The sequence below is a fragment of the Danio rerio genome, chromosome 9, assembly GCF_052040795.2.
Source record: "Danio rerio strain M-AB ecotype USA chromosome 9, GRCz13ab, whole genome shotgun sequence".
NCBI lineage: Eukaryota > Metazoa > Chordata > Actinopteri > Cypriniformes > Danionidae > Danio > Danio rerio.
The window spans coordinates 1055723-1069953 of record NC_141029.1 but is presented as its reverse complement, the minus strand read 5'-3'; the positions used below and the strand labels follow the sequence as shown (position 1 = coordinate 1069953).

Below are 14231 nucleotides of genomic sequence, written 5' to 3'. Positions count from 1 at the left end.
CATTTATTATTAGTTTGCAGTGGTATATTGTCTGAGTTGGTGTTTTACGCTACATAAAACAAACTTGTTATAAACTTCCAGCACATTTTCTGCTATTTTAAGACTTATTTATCTAGATATTATTATTTCTTATACATTATATTATTTCAAACTACTAAAATGTCAATGAAAGTGACTTTGTTGAACTGTCGAGTTGAATTTTCAGCATCAAAAGTGGACAGAGCAGAGATCAACATCCCAAAATGCACTTCACAACTGCAAATAAACACTTGAGAATCACAAAACAAAGTTTCTTTAATACAGATATATGCTGTTTTGGTGCAACCGGAAAGAGATAGCACAACTTTTTAAGGCATGAAAGTTTGCTAAAATATTTGTAACACTAAAACCTTCAGTAAAATCATTCACGAACACGAATGTAGACTTATAACGGTTTGTTGTTAGACTGTATAAGAGGAGACAGTTATGGTATTGACCACGTGGCTTCTTATCGATTGTTTTGCTACTCGATTGCTTTTGGCTGATTCAGCTGTCGCCACAATCGATGATGTAGCGACTGCTTTGGTCTAGAATTAATTTCTCAGAACATGCTGGAAACTAACCGCATTGAATTAATCATAAATAATTAAGACGTCCGCTAAAACAGTGCAATTATCTTCTATAATCTTCTCTGTTTGTGATGTGGCGATGATGATGTGCGATCGGGCGGTTCTGACGGTTCGGCTGGTTCGGTCTTTCGAGCACAGAAACTTTAAACCGCTGGTTTTTAAAGATGTGAATTTAGATCAGACAGTGGACGAGTTTATCTCATTTGTGAAGCAAGGTAAGACATGATGTTGAGGTAAAGTAGGTTTTATATTCGCACACTCGTTCAGTGTCCACTTGTGGCGCTCTCCCTATATTGTTTATCATGGCACTCTGAATATTCGCTCTGAAATCAGATGCTAGCATGACTTTAAAACAACATTAGCACTATTTAAATGACCGTGACCACTGTTGTATTTTGATAGTTGCTAGTTACTAATATGGTTTCACTATTTAGACGTTATTTTACTAAGGAGAAAGTCTGAATTTGTGAATATAAAACCAACTTAACCTCAATAGACACGACGACTGAATATAGCTATATAAATATATCATTGAAAGTTCACGTTTCAAGATTGAGGTAAAGTTGGATTCATATCCACACATTTGGACTTTATACTTAATAATAATATAATTTCAGAAAAGTATTCTTTGCCAATTATAAACAGTGAAATCATATTAGCAGCAAATGACTAAAGTACAACATGAGTCAGTTAAATAGCGCTGATGTTGTTATGGAGTCATACCTCCATGTGATTTCAGTCCGAATATTCATAGTACTATAGTAAACAATATAGGGAGTGTGTCACAAGTTTTTACTGAATTAATTGAAATATAAAACTTTACCTCAGCCGTTTCAAGTAACATAAAATAAATCACATCCCTGCTGAAAAATCCAGCTTAAACTAGCCTAGGATGGTTGGCTGGATTTAGCTGATCACCAGGCTGGTTTTAGAGGGGTTTTGGCCATTTCCAGGCTGGGTTCCAGCCATTTTCAGCCTGGTCTTAGCTGGTTAGGCTGGGAGATGACCAGCTTGACCAGCCTAGCCAGGCTGGGAGCCCAGCTATGTCCAGCTAAAACCAGGCTGGTCAAGTTGGTTTTAGATGGTCATTTTCCAGGCTGGAAATGGCTGGAAACCAGTCTGGAAATAGCCAAAACCCCTCTAAAACCAGCCTGGTCGACCAGCTAAAACCAGCCAACCAGCTTGGGATGGTTTAAAATGGATTTTTCAGCAGGGATGGGTTTGCTATTTAACTATATAAAATGATCAACACTAAACTAAACCTATTTTATTTTTAAGATATTTCAGTACGAGCTGGTTTGCCTCCACCTTTTAGAAAGTTTGACTATGGTAAGTCTACTTTTACTGCTTTTTCTGTGCAGCATGGCCATATTTTATCGTTTATATATCACTGAAGTACATAGTTTATTTCTTTGTGTAGCTAAATTTATTGTGTACTTTTCTATCATTATACTATTATACTTTTTACTACAGTAAACTGTGGTATATTGTGGTAAAATAATATGTCTATAGTCGTACAACAATACAGTATTGGGTCTTTTGTTTATATTAACTTATCTACTATAGAATCACCACAACAGTACTTCATAATAGTCTGGTTCACTATTCTGTACTTACCATAGATTACTATATTATTTGTTCATGTTTGCTGAAAATAGAAACATGAACATTTTTTTTAGCAGTATTTTAATTTGAGCCTGTATTCATTAAAGTTTTTTGAGAAGTGTTTTATAATTTTATTATTGTTTAATTCCTCTATTTTTTTTTACATCATCAGGATATGAGACGGTGATATCAGAGTTCTGTCATATCTCCTCGCTCTATTTCTTATTAATTGCATTGATGTTGTTTTGTTGTTGCAGATACACTTAAAATTATACACCAAGCACACAGAGCAAAGGTACTTCAGTCCAGCTCAACTATTCAAATAAAACACATCATAATGTAATACTGGCATGATTACAATCTTACAATCTTTTAGAATTAAAAATGCTGTCAGGGTTTCTGCAGGTTTTACAGCGTCAATGACTTTTTAAGACCTTTTCAAGACCATTTTGAATGAAAAACAGACCTGTTCAGGGCTAAATGCTAGGGATTTTGCCTAATAGCCAGTGGAAAAGATTTATAATTGATTTAGTTTAATCTGAGATGTGTTGGTGAGTGTCAGCCCGAGACTCCCGACATGGACTTAGAAAAATAAAGACCTGTTTAAAATGATTTAAGACCTATAGCACAATATTTCAGTGGATTCAAGACTTTCTAAAGCATAACAATTTGTTTTTGAATTTTAAGATCCTGCTGACACCCTGACTGTACTTACCTTTCTTCGTTTTTGCATTATGCATATTTAATAAATATATGCATATTTAATTTTGAAATGCTTACATGATTATGAGCATTCCTGATATACAATTGAAGGCATAATTATTAGCCCCCCTTTGAATTATTATTTCTTTCTTCGAATATTTCCCAAACAATAACAGGGCAAGGACATTTTTACAGTAAGTCTGACAATATTTTTTCGTCTGGAGAAAGTCTTATTTGTTTTATTTTGGCTAGAATAAAAGCAGTTTTTAATTTTTAAGAACCTTTTTAAGGACAATATTATTAGCCTCTTTAAAGCTGCGGTCACATTAGAGTTTGAGCTTGCGATAGTCTGTCGTTTGGCGCTGCGAAAAGGGACGGGATTAAACAAGCTATTTTAAAAAAGATTTTAAAAAGCGAGCGATTGCTCCATGTTTTAAATTTCTGTCCAGAGAGGTCATGTTTTGATCCTCGATTGGTCTCACGCAGTCAAGTGATGCGATTTCGCAGGTCAGAGTTCACCAAGCTGGAACTTTGCACCGCAGCAACCTGCGATACTTGACGCATGACCCTGTGTTTGAATGAACGGGGGCTAATAATTTTGACTTCAGCTGTATATATAAAATTTAATATTTATCATACGCTACAGCAATAAATCTGAATGATAATTCCACTGATTTCAGACGAATGAGCTTGTAATGAGTCTGGAGGATGATGAGAAGCTGATTCTGCGCGAGGGCTGCAGGTTACGAGCGTGTGGTGTTGGTATGCATTTAAGCAATATAATGGATGTTTTGGGGGGGAATGAGCAATTAAATGCATTTGAAATTTTTCTAAAGCATTTATGTTCAGTTTATTATTATTACAGCAGAAAATAAACACCTTATTTAATTTTATTGCAAACAAATTTTTACATATGCTTTGTTTGCATGCTTCGGTAAAAACGTTTAAATGCATTAGCAATTAATTTTTCTCAATCATTTCTGTTTGGATTATTACTACAGCTGCATATGGATTCAGCACAGAAAATATTCATGCATGTTTTGTTATTGTTTGCATGTACTGACTGAAATCTTGTATATTTCATTGCAGCCAATGAGACTGAACTTGCCTTCTTTAAAATGATGGACTATATGAAGTTCAAGGCGGATCCGCATTCAGAATGGTGACGAGAGACACGGGACTGATGCTTTTTATTTTAATCTGCAGCGTTACTTTTTATATTACAGTCTGAGCATTCAGACGCTTCCAGCAGTGTTTCCTTTGACCAGTTCTGAGAGGTTTTTATGTTGTCAAAAAGTCTATGAATAATGTTGAGTTCTGGTTATTTTAGATTCTTTTTTTATTTCAGAGGTCAGATACCAGATATAGTTTTTTATTTTATTTAAATGACAGCTTGTCTGTCATCTGCTGTTTTTGTTAAATAAAGCTGAAGGTGTAAATCGTGCTTTCGCAAAAACACACAGGACTTGTACATGTATTTCTTTATACACTTTATTCCTGTAGTACAACATCCACTATAAATACAACCTGCAAAGTATGCTGTCAGCGCATTTAGAATTTGCAGTGTGCATCATTGCAAATATTACAAACGGACCATTTTGAATTTGCATTATTTTTTATTGAAAGCTAATGTTCAGGTGCACTTTGTTTGCATGCTTAAATGTTTTTGTAAAAATCTTTAGTACTCAGTATACTGCTGGTCTTACTCTTAACACAGTGAGCAGCGTCGGGTAAAAAACTAATGTAGTACAATCTTACTCTTAATATATATATATATATATATATATATATATATATATATATATATATATATATATATATATATATATATATATAATGCAAAAATAATGAGAGGGGCCTGGCTGCAGACTCAGTGCAGTGCAATCTGAGCTGCATCCAATACTTTTCAATGCGCTCACCTAACCCCACCCCTCACAGTGACGTCACTCACTCCATTGAGTAGATTGTGTCTGACATAGCATCACTGGGTGATGCAATCTCAGCCTGCATCATAAAGGCTGCATCCAGATACTATTGGAAATAATACATACTTTGACATGACAATCCTTAAAAGCTAACAAACCCATTAAACATTTTGACTTTAGATTGTAATATATGACTCCTATCACTGACAGAAAGTGACCCTGAAGTAAGATCGTATGAGGTTAAAAAAAGTAAGGCACGCGTTCGCACGCGTTCAGTTTTTCATAAATAAACAATTGCTGAAAGCCATCATGAACAAGAAATCCTTCAGTCTTTTTCCTGAGCTCCAAACTTCATCAGTACTGGGTTGCAGCTGGAAGGGCATCCGCTGTGTAAAACACGCTGGATAAGTTGGTGGTTCATTCTGCTGTGCCGACCCCTGATGAATAAAGGGACTCAGCTGGAGGAAAATGAATGATTGAATGCTATGGTACTCCGTTGGCCTGCAGATGGTGGTGTTGTAAGACTGGGCAGTTGCGTTTACTCTCCCATCCGCGGCGGATTCTTGAAAGTCTGCTGGAGATGCAGGGCAGAAGCAGAAAACATCGGCTCAGCAGAACAGCGCAGGGCAACACTGCAGCTAACAGGAACATTGGCGGCATGTAGAACTGATACGCCTCGACGTGGAAGGCAAAATCCCAGCCGAAGAAGAGTGTGTGCATGATGGAGAGAGTGAGAGCGACGTAGCCCAAACCTGACTGGAACAGACCGGAGACATAGTTCAGAAAAATGTACTCGCGCTCAAGTTTAAACTTCTTTATTGATCAGATTTGTTTAACCAAGGGTAAAAGAGAAAATAACAGTACAAATAGAAAAAAAAAATGTGTGTGTGTATGTGTATATATATACAGTTGAAGTCAGAATTATTAGGCCCCCCTGAATTATTAGCGCCACTGTTTATTTTTTTTTTCCCAATTTCTGTTCTGTTCTGGGAAGTTATTGTATAATGATGGTTTGTTCTGTAGACTATCGAGAAAAAAAATTAGCTTAAAGGGGGTAATAATTTTGTCCCAAAAATAGTTTTTAAAAAATTAATAACTGCTTTTATTCTAGCCGAAATAAAACAAATAAGACTTTTTCCAGAAGGAAAAATATTATGAGACATACTGTGAACATTTCATTGCTTAGTTACAAATCATTTGGGAAATATTTAAAAAATAAAATAAAAATAAACAGGGGGCTAATAATTCTGACTTCAACTGTGTATGTATATATATATATATATATATATATATATATATATATATATATATATATATATATATATATTCATATACATACACACACACACACACAAAAGAACAATAATTAGACCACACTATAACCCACTTATTGTACAAGCAATATAAAATCACCGGCCACTTTATTAGGTACACCTGTCCAACTGCTTGTTAATGCAAATTTCTAATCAGCAGGATAACACACCATGTCATAAAGCTCAATCATCTCAGACTGGTTTCTTGAACATGACAATGAGTTCACTGCACTCAAATGGCCTCCACAGCAGATCTCAATCCAGTGGAGCAGCTTTCGAATGTAGTGGAACGGGAGATTGGCATCATGGATGTGCAGCCGACAAATCTGCTGCAGCTGTGTGATGCTATCATGTCAGTATGGAGCAAAATCTCTGAGGAATGTTTCCAGTAGCTTGTTGAATCTCTGCCATGAAGGATTAAGGTAGTTCTGAAGGCAAAAGAGGGTCCAACCCCATAAGGTGTACCTAATAAAGTGGCCAGTAAATGTATGATGTGCATTAATTTATACAAATTAAGCATTTAAACAGGTCAGTACTGAAAATTGAGTTTGACAAGCTTGGTCTATTAAGTAAAATACGTTATGATAATAAACAAGAGAAAATGGAAAATATATTAAAATGAATATGCTGAATCTTCCGTTGAACACTAAAGAAGTTGTTTTGAAGAATGCTGAAAACCTGTAACCATTGATGTCCTTACAGAGCTGGTGTACAGTACCCAAAATCTACACTCAAAAAATGCTGGGTTCCACTCAATTTCTTCATGTTGACCCAACACAAAACGATTGAGTAAACTTAAATGTTATTTACAAATTTAAGTGAGTTCAACATAACTCATACATAAGTTGTCACCCAAAAAACTCCAACTCGTGTTAAATAAGTAGTTTCAACAAGCAGCAAAGGTACTGCGGAGCCTCCTGGAGCAATCTCTGTTGTATGGGCTCACCTGTACAAATGTGAACTCTCTCCAGTTGAGTGTGTTTCCCACAGAGGGAACAGAGGTGATGGCCAGTAAAGAGAGGACGCCCAGACCCAAAACTCCACAGGACAGGTACAACTCAGATCTCCACACCGCCAGCTCATCCCAGGGCTCCTCTGTACCCGCTTTAACCTGATGCATCCAGACAAACACACAGCAGACTCTATACTCTAGATATACTGTCGTAAATTTTTAAGTTGAATCAAATTATCTTTGCAAGTCGCATTAACTTACATAAACATCTTAAACCATCAATTAAAATTAGCATTTGATCACCTGATTACTTTTTTTAAATGGTTTAATTAGCTTTAAATGGTTTTCTAATGCTTCGATTAGCATGAAGTACCAGCTTAAATAAAGATGTAAAAACAGTGCTAGCCCATTTGTAAGCTCGTAAATGTATATCAGAATGAAATGCCACCTTAAATAAGGAGATAAAACAGTGCTAGCCCATTTTGTAAGCTTTCAAATGTCTATCAGAACGAACTACCACCTTAAATACAGATTTTAAAACAGTGGTAACCTATTTTGTAAGCTTTTAAATGTCTATCAGAATGAAATACCACCTTAAATAAAGATGGAAAAACAGTGCTAGCCCATTTTGTAGGCTCTCAAATGTCTATCAGAATGAAATACCACCCTAAATAAAGATTTTAAAACAGTGGTAACCTATTTTGTAAGCTTTTAAATGTCTAACAGAATGAAATACCACCTCAAATAAAGATTTTAAAACAGGGGTAACCCATTTTGTAAGCTTTTAAATGTCTATCAGAATGAAACACCACCATAAATAAAAATGTAAAGCTGGGGTAGTGCATTTTTGCAACTTCAAATGTCTATCAGATTTAATTAGCACCTAACATAAAAATATAGAAAGCACTGTCAGCTTCCAATTGTCAATCTGAGTGAAGTATTCGACATTTGTTTATTGTTTATTATTTAGTATTAGTATATGTTTGAAGTTGACAAGATGATGATTATTATTACATATGCTGTCATGAGGCTCCGGTTTCCCCCACAGTCCAAACTCATGCGCTCTAGGTAAATTGCGTAAACTAAATTGGCTGTAGTGTATGAGTGTGCGTGTGAATGAGTGTGTATGGGTGTTTCCCAGAATTGGGGTGTCAGCTGGAAGGGCATCCACTATGTAAAACATATGCTGGAATAGTTGGCGGTTCATTCCGCTGTGGCGACCCCTGATAATCAGGGACTGTCATGAGTTTTTTTGATGCTAGCATGTTCTACAGTGTGCTCACCTGTCTGTACGCCGCATTGATGAGTCTGTGCTGTGTAACTCTGCGCAGCGGTTGGCATACACTGTAGACACCGTGCAGCGCTGCGCATAGAAAACTCAACAAACCCAGCTGCTTCCTCCTCTGCAGCCAGTTGTCCAGCCATGGCGGGAAACGCCGGTATTTGGTTCCCCTCCAGAGCTGCAAAAACGCAGCAAACAAACCGGGCAGGTACACCAGAGACAAAGTCACCAACGCGACCGCCGGCAGACTCTCATTCACCAGCTCCAGAGCGAGACGGTAAAACACACTGTGCCCTTGCAGAATAAACGGCAGCAGAATCCCCCGCAGGAAACCATAAGTGTAGAAGAAGAGGAAGAGGAGGAAGGTGAGCATGACTGGTCCACTCCATGACGGGAACAGACGTAATGACATGACTTCCATTTCTCGGGCAGCAGACAAGCCACCCATATCCAGCGGATGGAAACCCATGTGTCGAGCCAACTGGATAACTTTCCTCTTGCCCTCTGCGCTGTTACTGCAGATCAACACCTAGAGAATTAGCAGGAAGTAAAGGAGTTCAAATAAGGCCTGAACAATACTGGAAGAAAATCAAACATTGCATGGTTGTGTATTGTAACTATTGCGAATGCTCACATTGCGATACCGATGCTTAAATTACATACGGTGCATCCGGAAAGTATTGATAACGCTTGTTTATGTTACAGTCTTATTCCTAAATGGATTGATTTCCTCAACATTCTACACACAATCCCCCATAATGACAACGTGGAAATGAGTTTTTGAAATTGTTGCAAATTTATTACAAATAAAAAGCTGTAAAATCACATGTACATCAGTGTTCACAGCCTTTGGCGTGAAGCTCTACATGGACCTCAGGTTCATTCTGTTTCCACTGATCATTCTTGAGATGTTCCAGCAGCTTCATTGGAGTTCACCTGTGCTCAATTCAGCTGATGGACATGATCTGAAAAGGCTACACCTGTCTATATACGGTCTCAGGGTCGACAGTGCATGTCAAAGCACAAACCAAGCTTGAGGACAAAGGAACTGTCTGTAGACCTCAGAGACAGGATTGTCTGAAGGCACAAAACTGGGGAAGCGTACAGAAACATTTCTGCTGCTCTGAAAGCTCCAATAAGCACAGCGGCCTCCATCATCCGTAAGTGGAAGATGTTTAACTACCAGGACTCTTTCTAGAGCTGGCCGGACATCTAAGCTGAGTGATCGGGGAGAAGAGCCTCAGTCAGGGAGGTGATCAATAACCTGATGGTCACTCTGTCTGAGCTCCAGCGTTCTTCTGTGGAGAGAGGAGAACCTTACCGAAGGACAACCATCTGTGCAGCAATCCACCAATCAGGCATCTGTATGGTAGAGCGGCCAGACGGAAGACACTCCCCGCCTGGAGTTTGCCATCTGAAGGACTCTCAGAGCATCAGAAACTAAACTCTCTGCTCTGATGAGACTCAAACTGAACTGTTTGGAGTGAACGCCAGGCGTTACGTTTGAAGAACAGCAGGCGGCGCTCATCACCAGGCTAACAGCATCCCTACAGTGAAGCATGGTGGTGTTGGCATCATGCTGTGGGGATGTGTTTCAGCAGCAGGAACTGGAAGACTAGTCAGGGTAGAGGGAAAGATGAATGCAGCGATGTACAGAGACATCCTGAATGAAGACCTGCACAAGAGTGCTCTCCACCTCAGACTGGGGCGACGCTTCATCTTACAGCAGGACAATGACCCAAAGCACACCGCCAACATATCAATGGAGTGGCTTAAAAACAACTCTGTGAATGTCCTAGAGTGGCCCAGCCAGAGCCCAGACCTAAATCCTATTGAACATCTCTGGAGAGATCTGAAAATGGCTGTACACCGTCGCTTCCCATCCAACCTCATAGAGCTTGAGAGGTCCTGCAAACAGGAACGGGCAGAAATTCCCAAAGACAGTTGTGCCAAGCTTGTGCATCATATTCAACAAGACTTGAGGCTGTAATCACTGCCAAAGGTGCATCAACAGAGTGTTGAGAAAAGGCTGTGAATACTGATGTACATCTGATTTTACAGCTTTTTATTTTTAATAAATTTGCAACAATTTTTAAAACTCTTTTTCCACATTGCCATTATGGGAGATTGTGTGTAGAATGTTGAGGAAATCAATTTATTTAATCCATTTTGGAATAAGTCTGTAACATAAACACATGTGGGAAAAGTGAAACGCTATCAATACTTTCCAGATGCTCTGTATTGCGCAGCCTTAGTTTAAATGAGGCTTTATGATTGAGGGAATATTTCCAGATAAGTCAAAATAATTCGCCCTGGTGTGAAATTTAAATTGTAAAATATTTTGCTTAACAAAGATTTTTTTCAACACATTTTTAGTCAGTATAGTTACAATAAGTCATTAAGTAAACAAGTTATTTCTTTTGTCTTTGCCATGATGATAATAAAGGGACTAAGCCGAAAAAAAAATGAATGAATGAATAATTAAAGTGACCTTGCCAATTGAACACGTGCTCCAAACCACTGATCCGAAGCCAATTTTACCTGTTTGCTTCCATCACGAGCCCCGGTCTGCAGCTCCCAGGTTGAAACCGTGTTGAAACCTTTGACCACCAGGCTTTCCGGAAACTGTTCGGCCAGTCGCTCTGCATTGGATGGCCCATGGATATCCAGCACTTCTGCATTACTCACATCCACCAGCACCTTCCCAGCGAGTGCAGACCTCAGACCCAGAAGTGAGCCGTAGTGTTCGGGAAATAACGCCATGAACACCACGCACGCTGCCTGTGCTGCCGCCCCCTCCTGGTTCATCAACGCCACTGCGTCCGGGAACAGTCCTGATGGGATACGGTTCACACACCGACTCCCGACCGCCACCCGGACCCTAGAGGACACCAATCGCACAGCCAGAGAGCGGGAAAAATCTCCAGAGCCCAATATGGCCACTGTTGGGCTGCTGAGCATCCCATCGTCAGCGTAATCTCTGGAGTCTGAGAGCAAAGGAGCCGTCATATCATCCGCCATGATGAACCTGCGGAGCGTGATTTCAGCAGGAGTAGGTTACTTGTTGATACTGGAAAAGCATTACAAATCAGCCAATCAGAATTTAAAAAGACTTAATGAGCCCTTTTACAAGATGTGTAATGCGATTCGGATGTTTCTAGAGCAGGGGTGTCCAAACTCAATCCTGGAGGGTTTGTGTCCTGCACAGTTTAGCTCCAACTTGCTTCAACACACCTGCCAGGAAGTTCCTAGTATACCCAGTAAGAGCTTGATTAGCTGGTTCAGGTGTGTTTGATTAGGGCTGGAGCTAAACCCTCCAGGACACCGGCCCTCTAGGACCGAGTTTGGACACCCCTGCTCTGGAGTGTGTAGTTTCAGTTCACAATACCACACAAATAGGGCGAGGCAGTGGCACAGTAGGTAGTGCTGTCGCCTCACAGCAAGAAGGTCGCTGGGTCGCTGGTTCGAACCTCGGCTCAGTTGGCCTTTCTGTGTGGAGTTTGCATGTTCTCCCTGCCTTCGCATGGGTTTCCTCCGGGTGCTCCGATTTCCCCCACAGTCCAAAGACATGTGGTACAGGTGAATTGGGTAGGCTAAATTGTCCAAAGTGTATGAGTGTGTGTGTGGATGTTTCCCAGAGGTGGGTTGCAGCTGGAAGGGCATCCCCTGTGTAAAAACTTGCTGGATAAGTTGGCGGTTCATTCCGCTGTGGTGACCCCGGATAATTAAAGGGACTAAGCCGACAAGAATGAATGAATGAATACCACACAAGTAATGTTCTAAAACTCTGTAAAACTGCCCCTTTTAGGCTCCAAACTGTGTTGTTTTGGTGACTGTCACTTTAAATTCAAATGAGATTGTGCTCTTTTTAAAAGAGGGCGGGGCTATTAATGCCTGTATGTCAGCACAGTGGCAGGACTAAAAACAGGACTAGCATTATCTGTGTGAAGAAGAGCGAATATGTGCAGAAGTGTGTCAGAAGCAGGCAGTCTATGGAGACAGACAGATTATGGGCTGGCAGTGGTTTGATGAACATGAAGTTGAACATCTCCCATGGCCTGCGTAGTCCTCAGATCTAAATATTATTAAGTCCTTTGGAGTGTTTTGGGAGGAGCGAGTCAGGAAAGGTTTTTCTTTAGCAGCCTCGCATAGTAACCTGAACATTCTGCGAAAGGATGGCTCAGAGACCCCCTGGCCGCTGCGCAGGACTCGTGTCTGTCATTCCCAACGCCAACTGATGCTGTATTGGCTGCAAAAGGAGGCTCTGCACTATACTAATGAATTACTGCTCTAAAACCAAGCCTTTCAGTTTCATTGTCCAACCCCTGTATGTTATTGGTCAACAGTGAGGCCCGATACACACAGGGCTTCAGTGTCAATGCTTGACGGAGGGCGTGACTGAAGATGGGGATGATGCAATCATCATAGCAGCATCAGCCAATGAAATTAGACTGACACTACTGTCTGAGCTGGGGTATTTGCTTCCAATAGTGCTTTAAAAGTTGAGAATATCCCAACTTCTGCAGCGAGCAACGCCACTGAGGCATATATATATATATAAGGGATGCCACAGTTCTCAATATAATATTGAACCGTACGGTACGACCTCCACGGTTCAATACGCGCTTGTGAATTGCGGTTTTCTCGGTTTTGCGTTTAAATAATTCATGTAAGTTTATATCTCCCCGAATTGACTGTGTGTGCCAGTACGTCCATGAGCTGACATGAGGAAACTATTGAGTAAATATCCAATGAGTAAATATCCAATCACTATGCTCTAAAGTTAGGGGGCGCTTGACCATCATTCCACACTTTAACATGGCAAGCGGCGGTGAAGTGAGGCTGAGACAACAGTACAAGGTTACTGCCATGTGATTGACACCATGTGATATTAGGTGTACCTAATAAAGTGGCCGGTGAGTGTGTGTATATATATATATATATATATATATATATATATATATATATATATATATATATATATATATAAACATATTTCATTTATATGTCATTTGTTAACAGTTAAAATAAATTATATAAATATATACATTTTATAAATTTATATATTTATATATAAATATAAATATAATATAATTTATATATATATTTTATAAATAATAAAAACATTTGCATATTATTCAATTTACAGAAATTAGAATATTTGGAATATGTACAGTACACACACACACACACACACACACATATATATATATATATATATATATATATATATATATATATATATATATATATATATATATATATATATATATATAATTGTGTTAATGTCATACGTTAACAGTTTAAATAGATAACATAAATCATACACATTAGCATATTATTTAATATTGTTACAGAAATCAAAATAAAACACATTTACTTCAGTTAGAGGATTCTTGTTAGAGTTGTCAGTTTCGTTTCTGCTTAAGCGGTGGCTCTATCATGCCGCATTCAGGACTAACGCTATAATAACATTCCCATCCTGTAATATCATTATTAATCTTAAAAACACATGTAATACTTCTTTATGCTTAAAGATTTAAGTCCCACTCACCTCTTTGACTCATTGGTCTGCTGTTTGTGCTGACTGCAGGACTGTGTGCTGCTCCAGGACTGTACAGACACACGTGTGGGCTTCCGTTATTGTGCACTAAAGATATGAAGAGAAGAGAAACGTGCAGAGAAAAGACGTGCCTTATCGCAGACACACGAGCGGGGCGACGCTGATGCAGTTTTATCACTGCTGAATTCTTACAAGCTGATTCTTTTAAAGGGAACTTGAACATTACAAGAAAAGTGAACATAAATGTACATATATAAGAGTGAACAATATCCAATTTATAA

The 14231-nt window shown here is 39.0% G+C and overlaps 2 protein-coding genes across 5 annotated transcripts; one reads left to right on the top strand and one right to left on the bottom strand.

Moving 5' to 3' along the window:
- The first annotated feature begins 537 nt into the window (after nucleotides 1–537).
- zgc:101851 lies at nucleotides 538–4370 on the top strand. The gene is made up of 5 exons (NM_001004675.2): nucleotides 538–823; nucleotides 1887–1937; nucleotides 2471–2508; nucleotides 3596–3677; nucleotides 4005–4370. Exons 1-5 carry the CDS (start codon nucleotides 691–693, stop codon nucleotides 4079–4081), a joined length of 381 nt encoding a protein of 126 aa, NP_001004675.2. The 5' UTR covers nucleotides 538–690; the 3' UTR covers nucleotides 4082–4370.
- Nucleotides 4371–5121: 751 nt separating this feature from the next.
- On the bottom strand, nucleotides 5122–14018 carry steap3 (STEAP family member 3, metalloreductase). 4 transcript variants are annotated; one of them, XM_087267269.1, is made up of 5 exons: nucleotides 13942–14018; nucleotides 10929–11415; nucleotides 8389–8916; nucleotides 7100–7264; nucleotides 5122–5596 (listed from the first exon to the last, which is right to left on the bottom strand). In XM_087267269.1, exons 2-5 carry the CDS (start codon nucleotides 11406–11408, stop codon nucleotides 5324–5326), a joined length of 1446 nt encoding a protein of 481 aa, XP_087123395.1. In that variant the 5' UTR covers nucleotides 11409–11415; nucleotides 13942–14018; the 3' UTR covers nucleotides 5122–5323. The 4 variants fall into 4 exon arrangements, with proteins under 4 accessions (XP_087123395.1, XP_087123397.1, XP_087123396.1 ...); XM_087267271.1 differs by having other exon boundaries at nucleotides 5122–5592; XM_087267270.1 differs by having other exon boundaries at nucleotides 5183–5596; nucleotides 10929–11457.
- Nucleotides 14019–14231: the final 213 nt, after the last annotated feature.

Bases quoted from the DNA above. Each gene is read 5' to 3' on its own strand.
- zgc:101851 (NM_001004675.2), top strand. From the start codon at position 691: ATGATGTGCGATCGGGCGGTTCTGACGGTTCGGCTGGTTCGGTCTTTC. The intron at 1,938-2,470 runs GTAAGTCTACTT...TTGTTGTTGCAG, and splicing joins TTTTAGAAAGTTTGACTATG to ATACACTTAAAATTATACAC. The intron at 2,509-3,595 runs GTACTTCAGTCC...CACTGATTTCAG, and splicing joins ACCAAGCACACAGAGCAAAG to ACGAATGAGCTTGTAATGAG.
- steap3 (XM_087267269.1), bottom strand. From the start codon at position 11,408: ATGGCGGATGATATGACGGCTCCTTTGCTCTCAGACTCCAGAGATTAC. The intron at 7,265-8,388 runs GTGAGCACACTG...TGGATGCATCAG, and splicing joins TCAATGCGGCGTACAGACAG to GTTAAAGCGGGTACAGAGGA. The intron at 5,597-7,099 runs GTGAGCCCATAC...GGTCTGTTCCAG, and splicing joins GAGAGTTCACATTTGTACAG to TCAGGTTTGGGCTACGTCGC.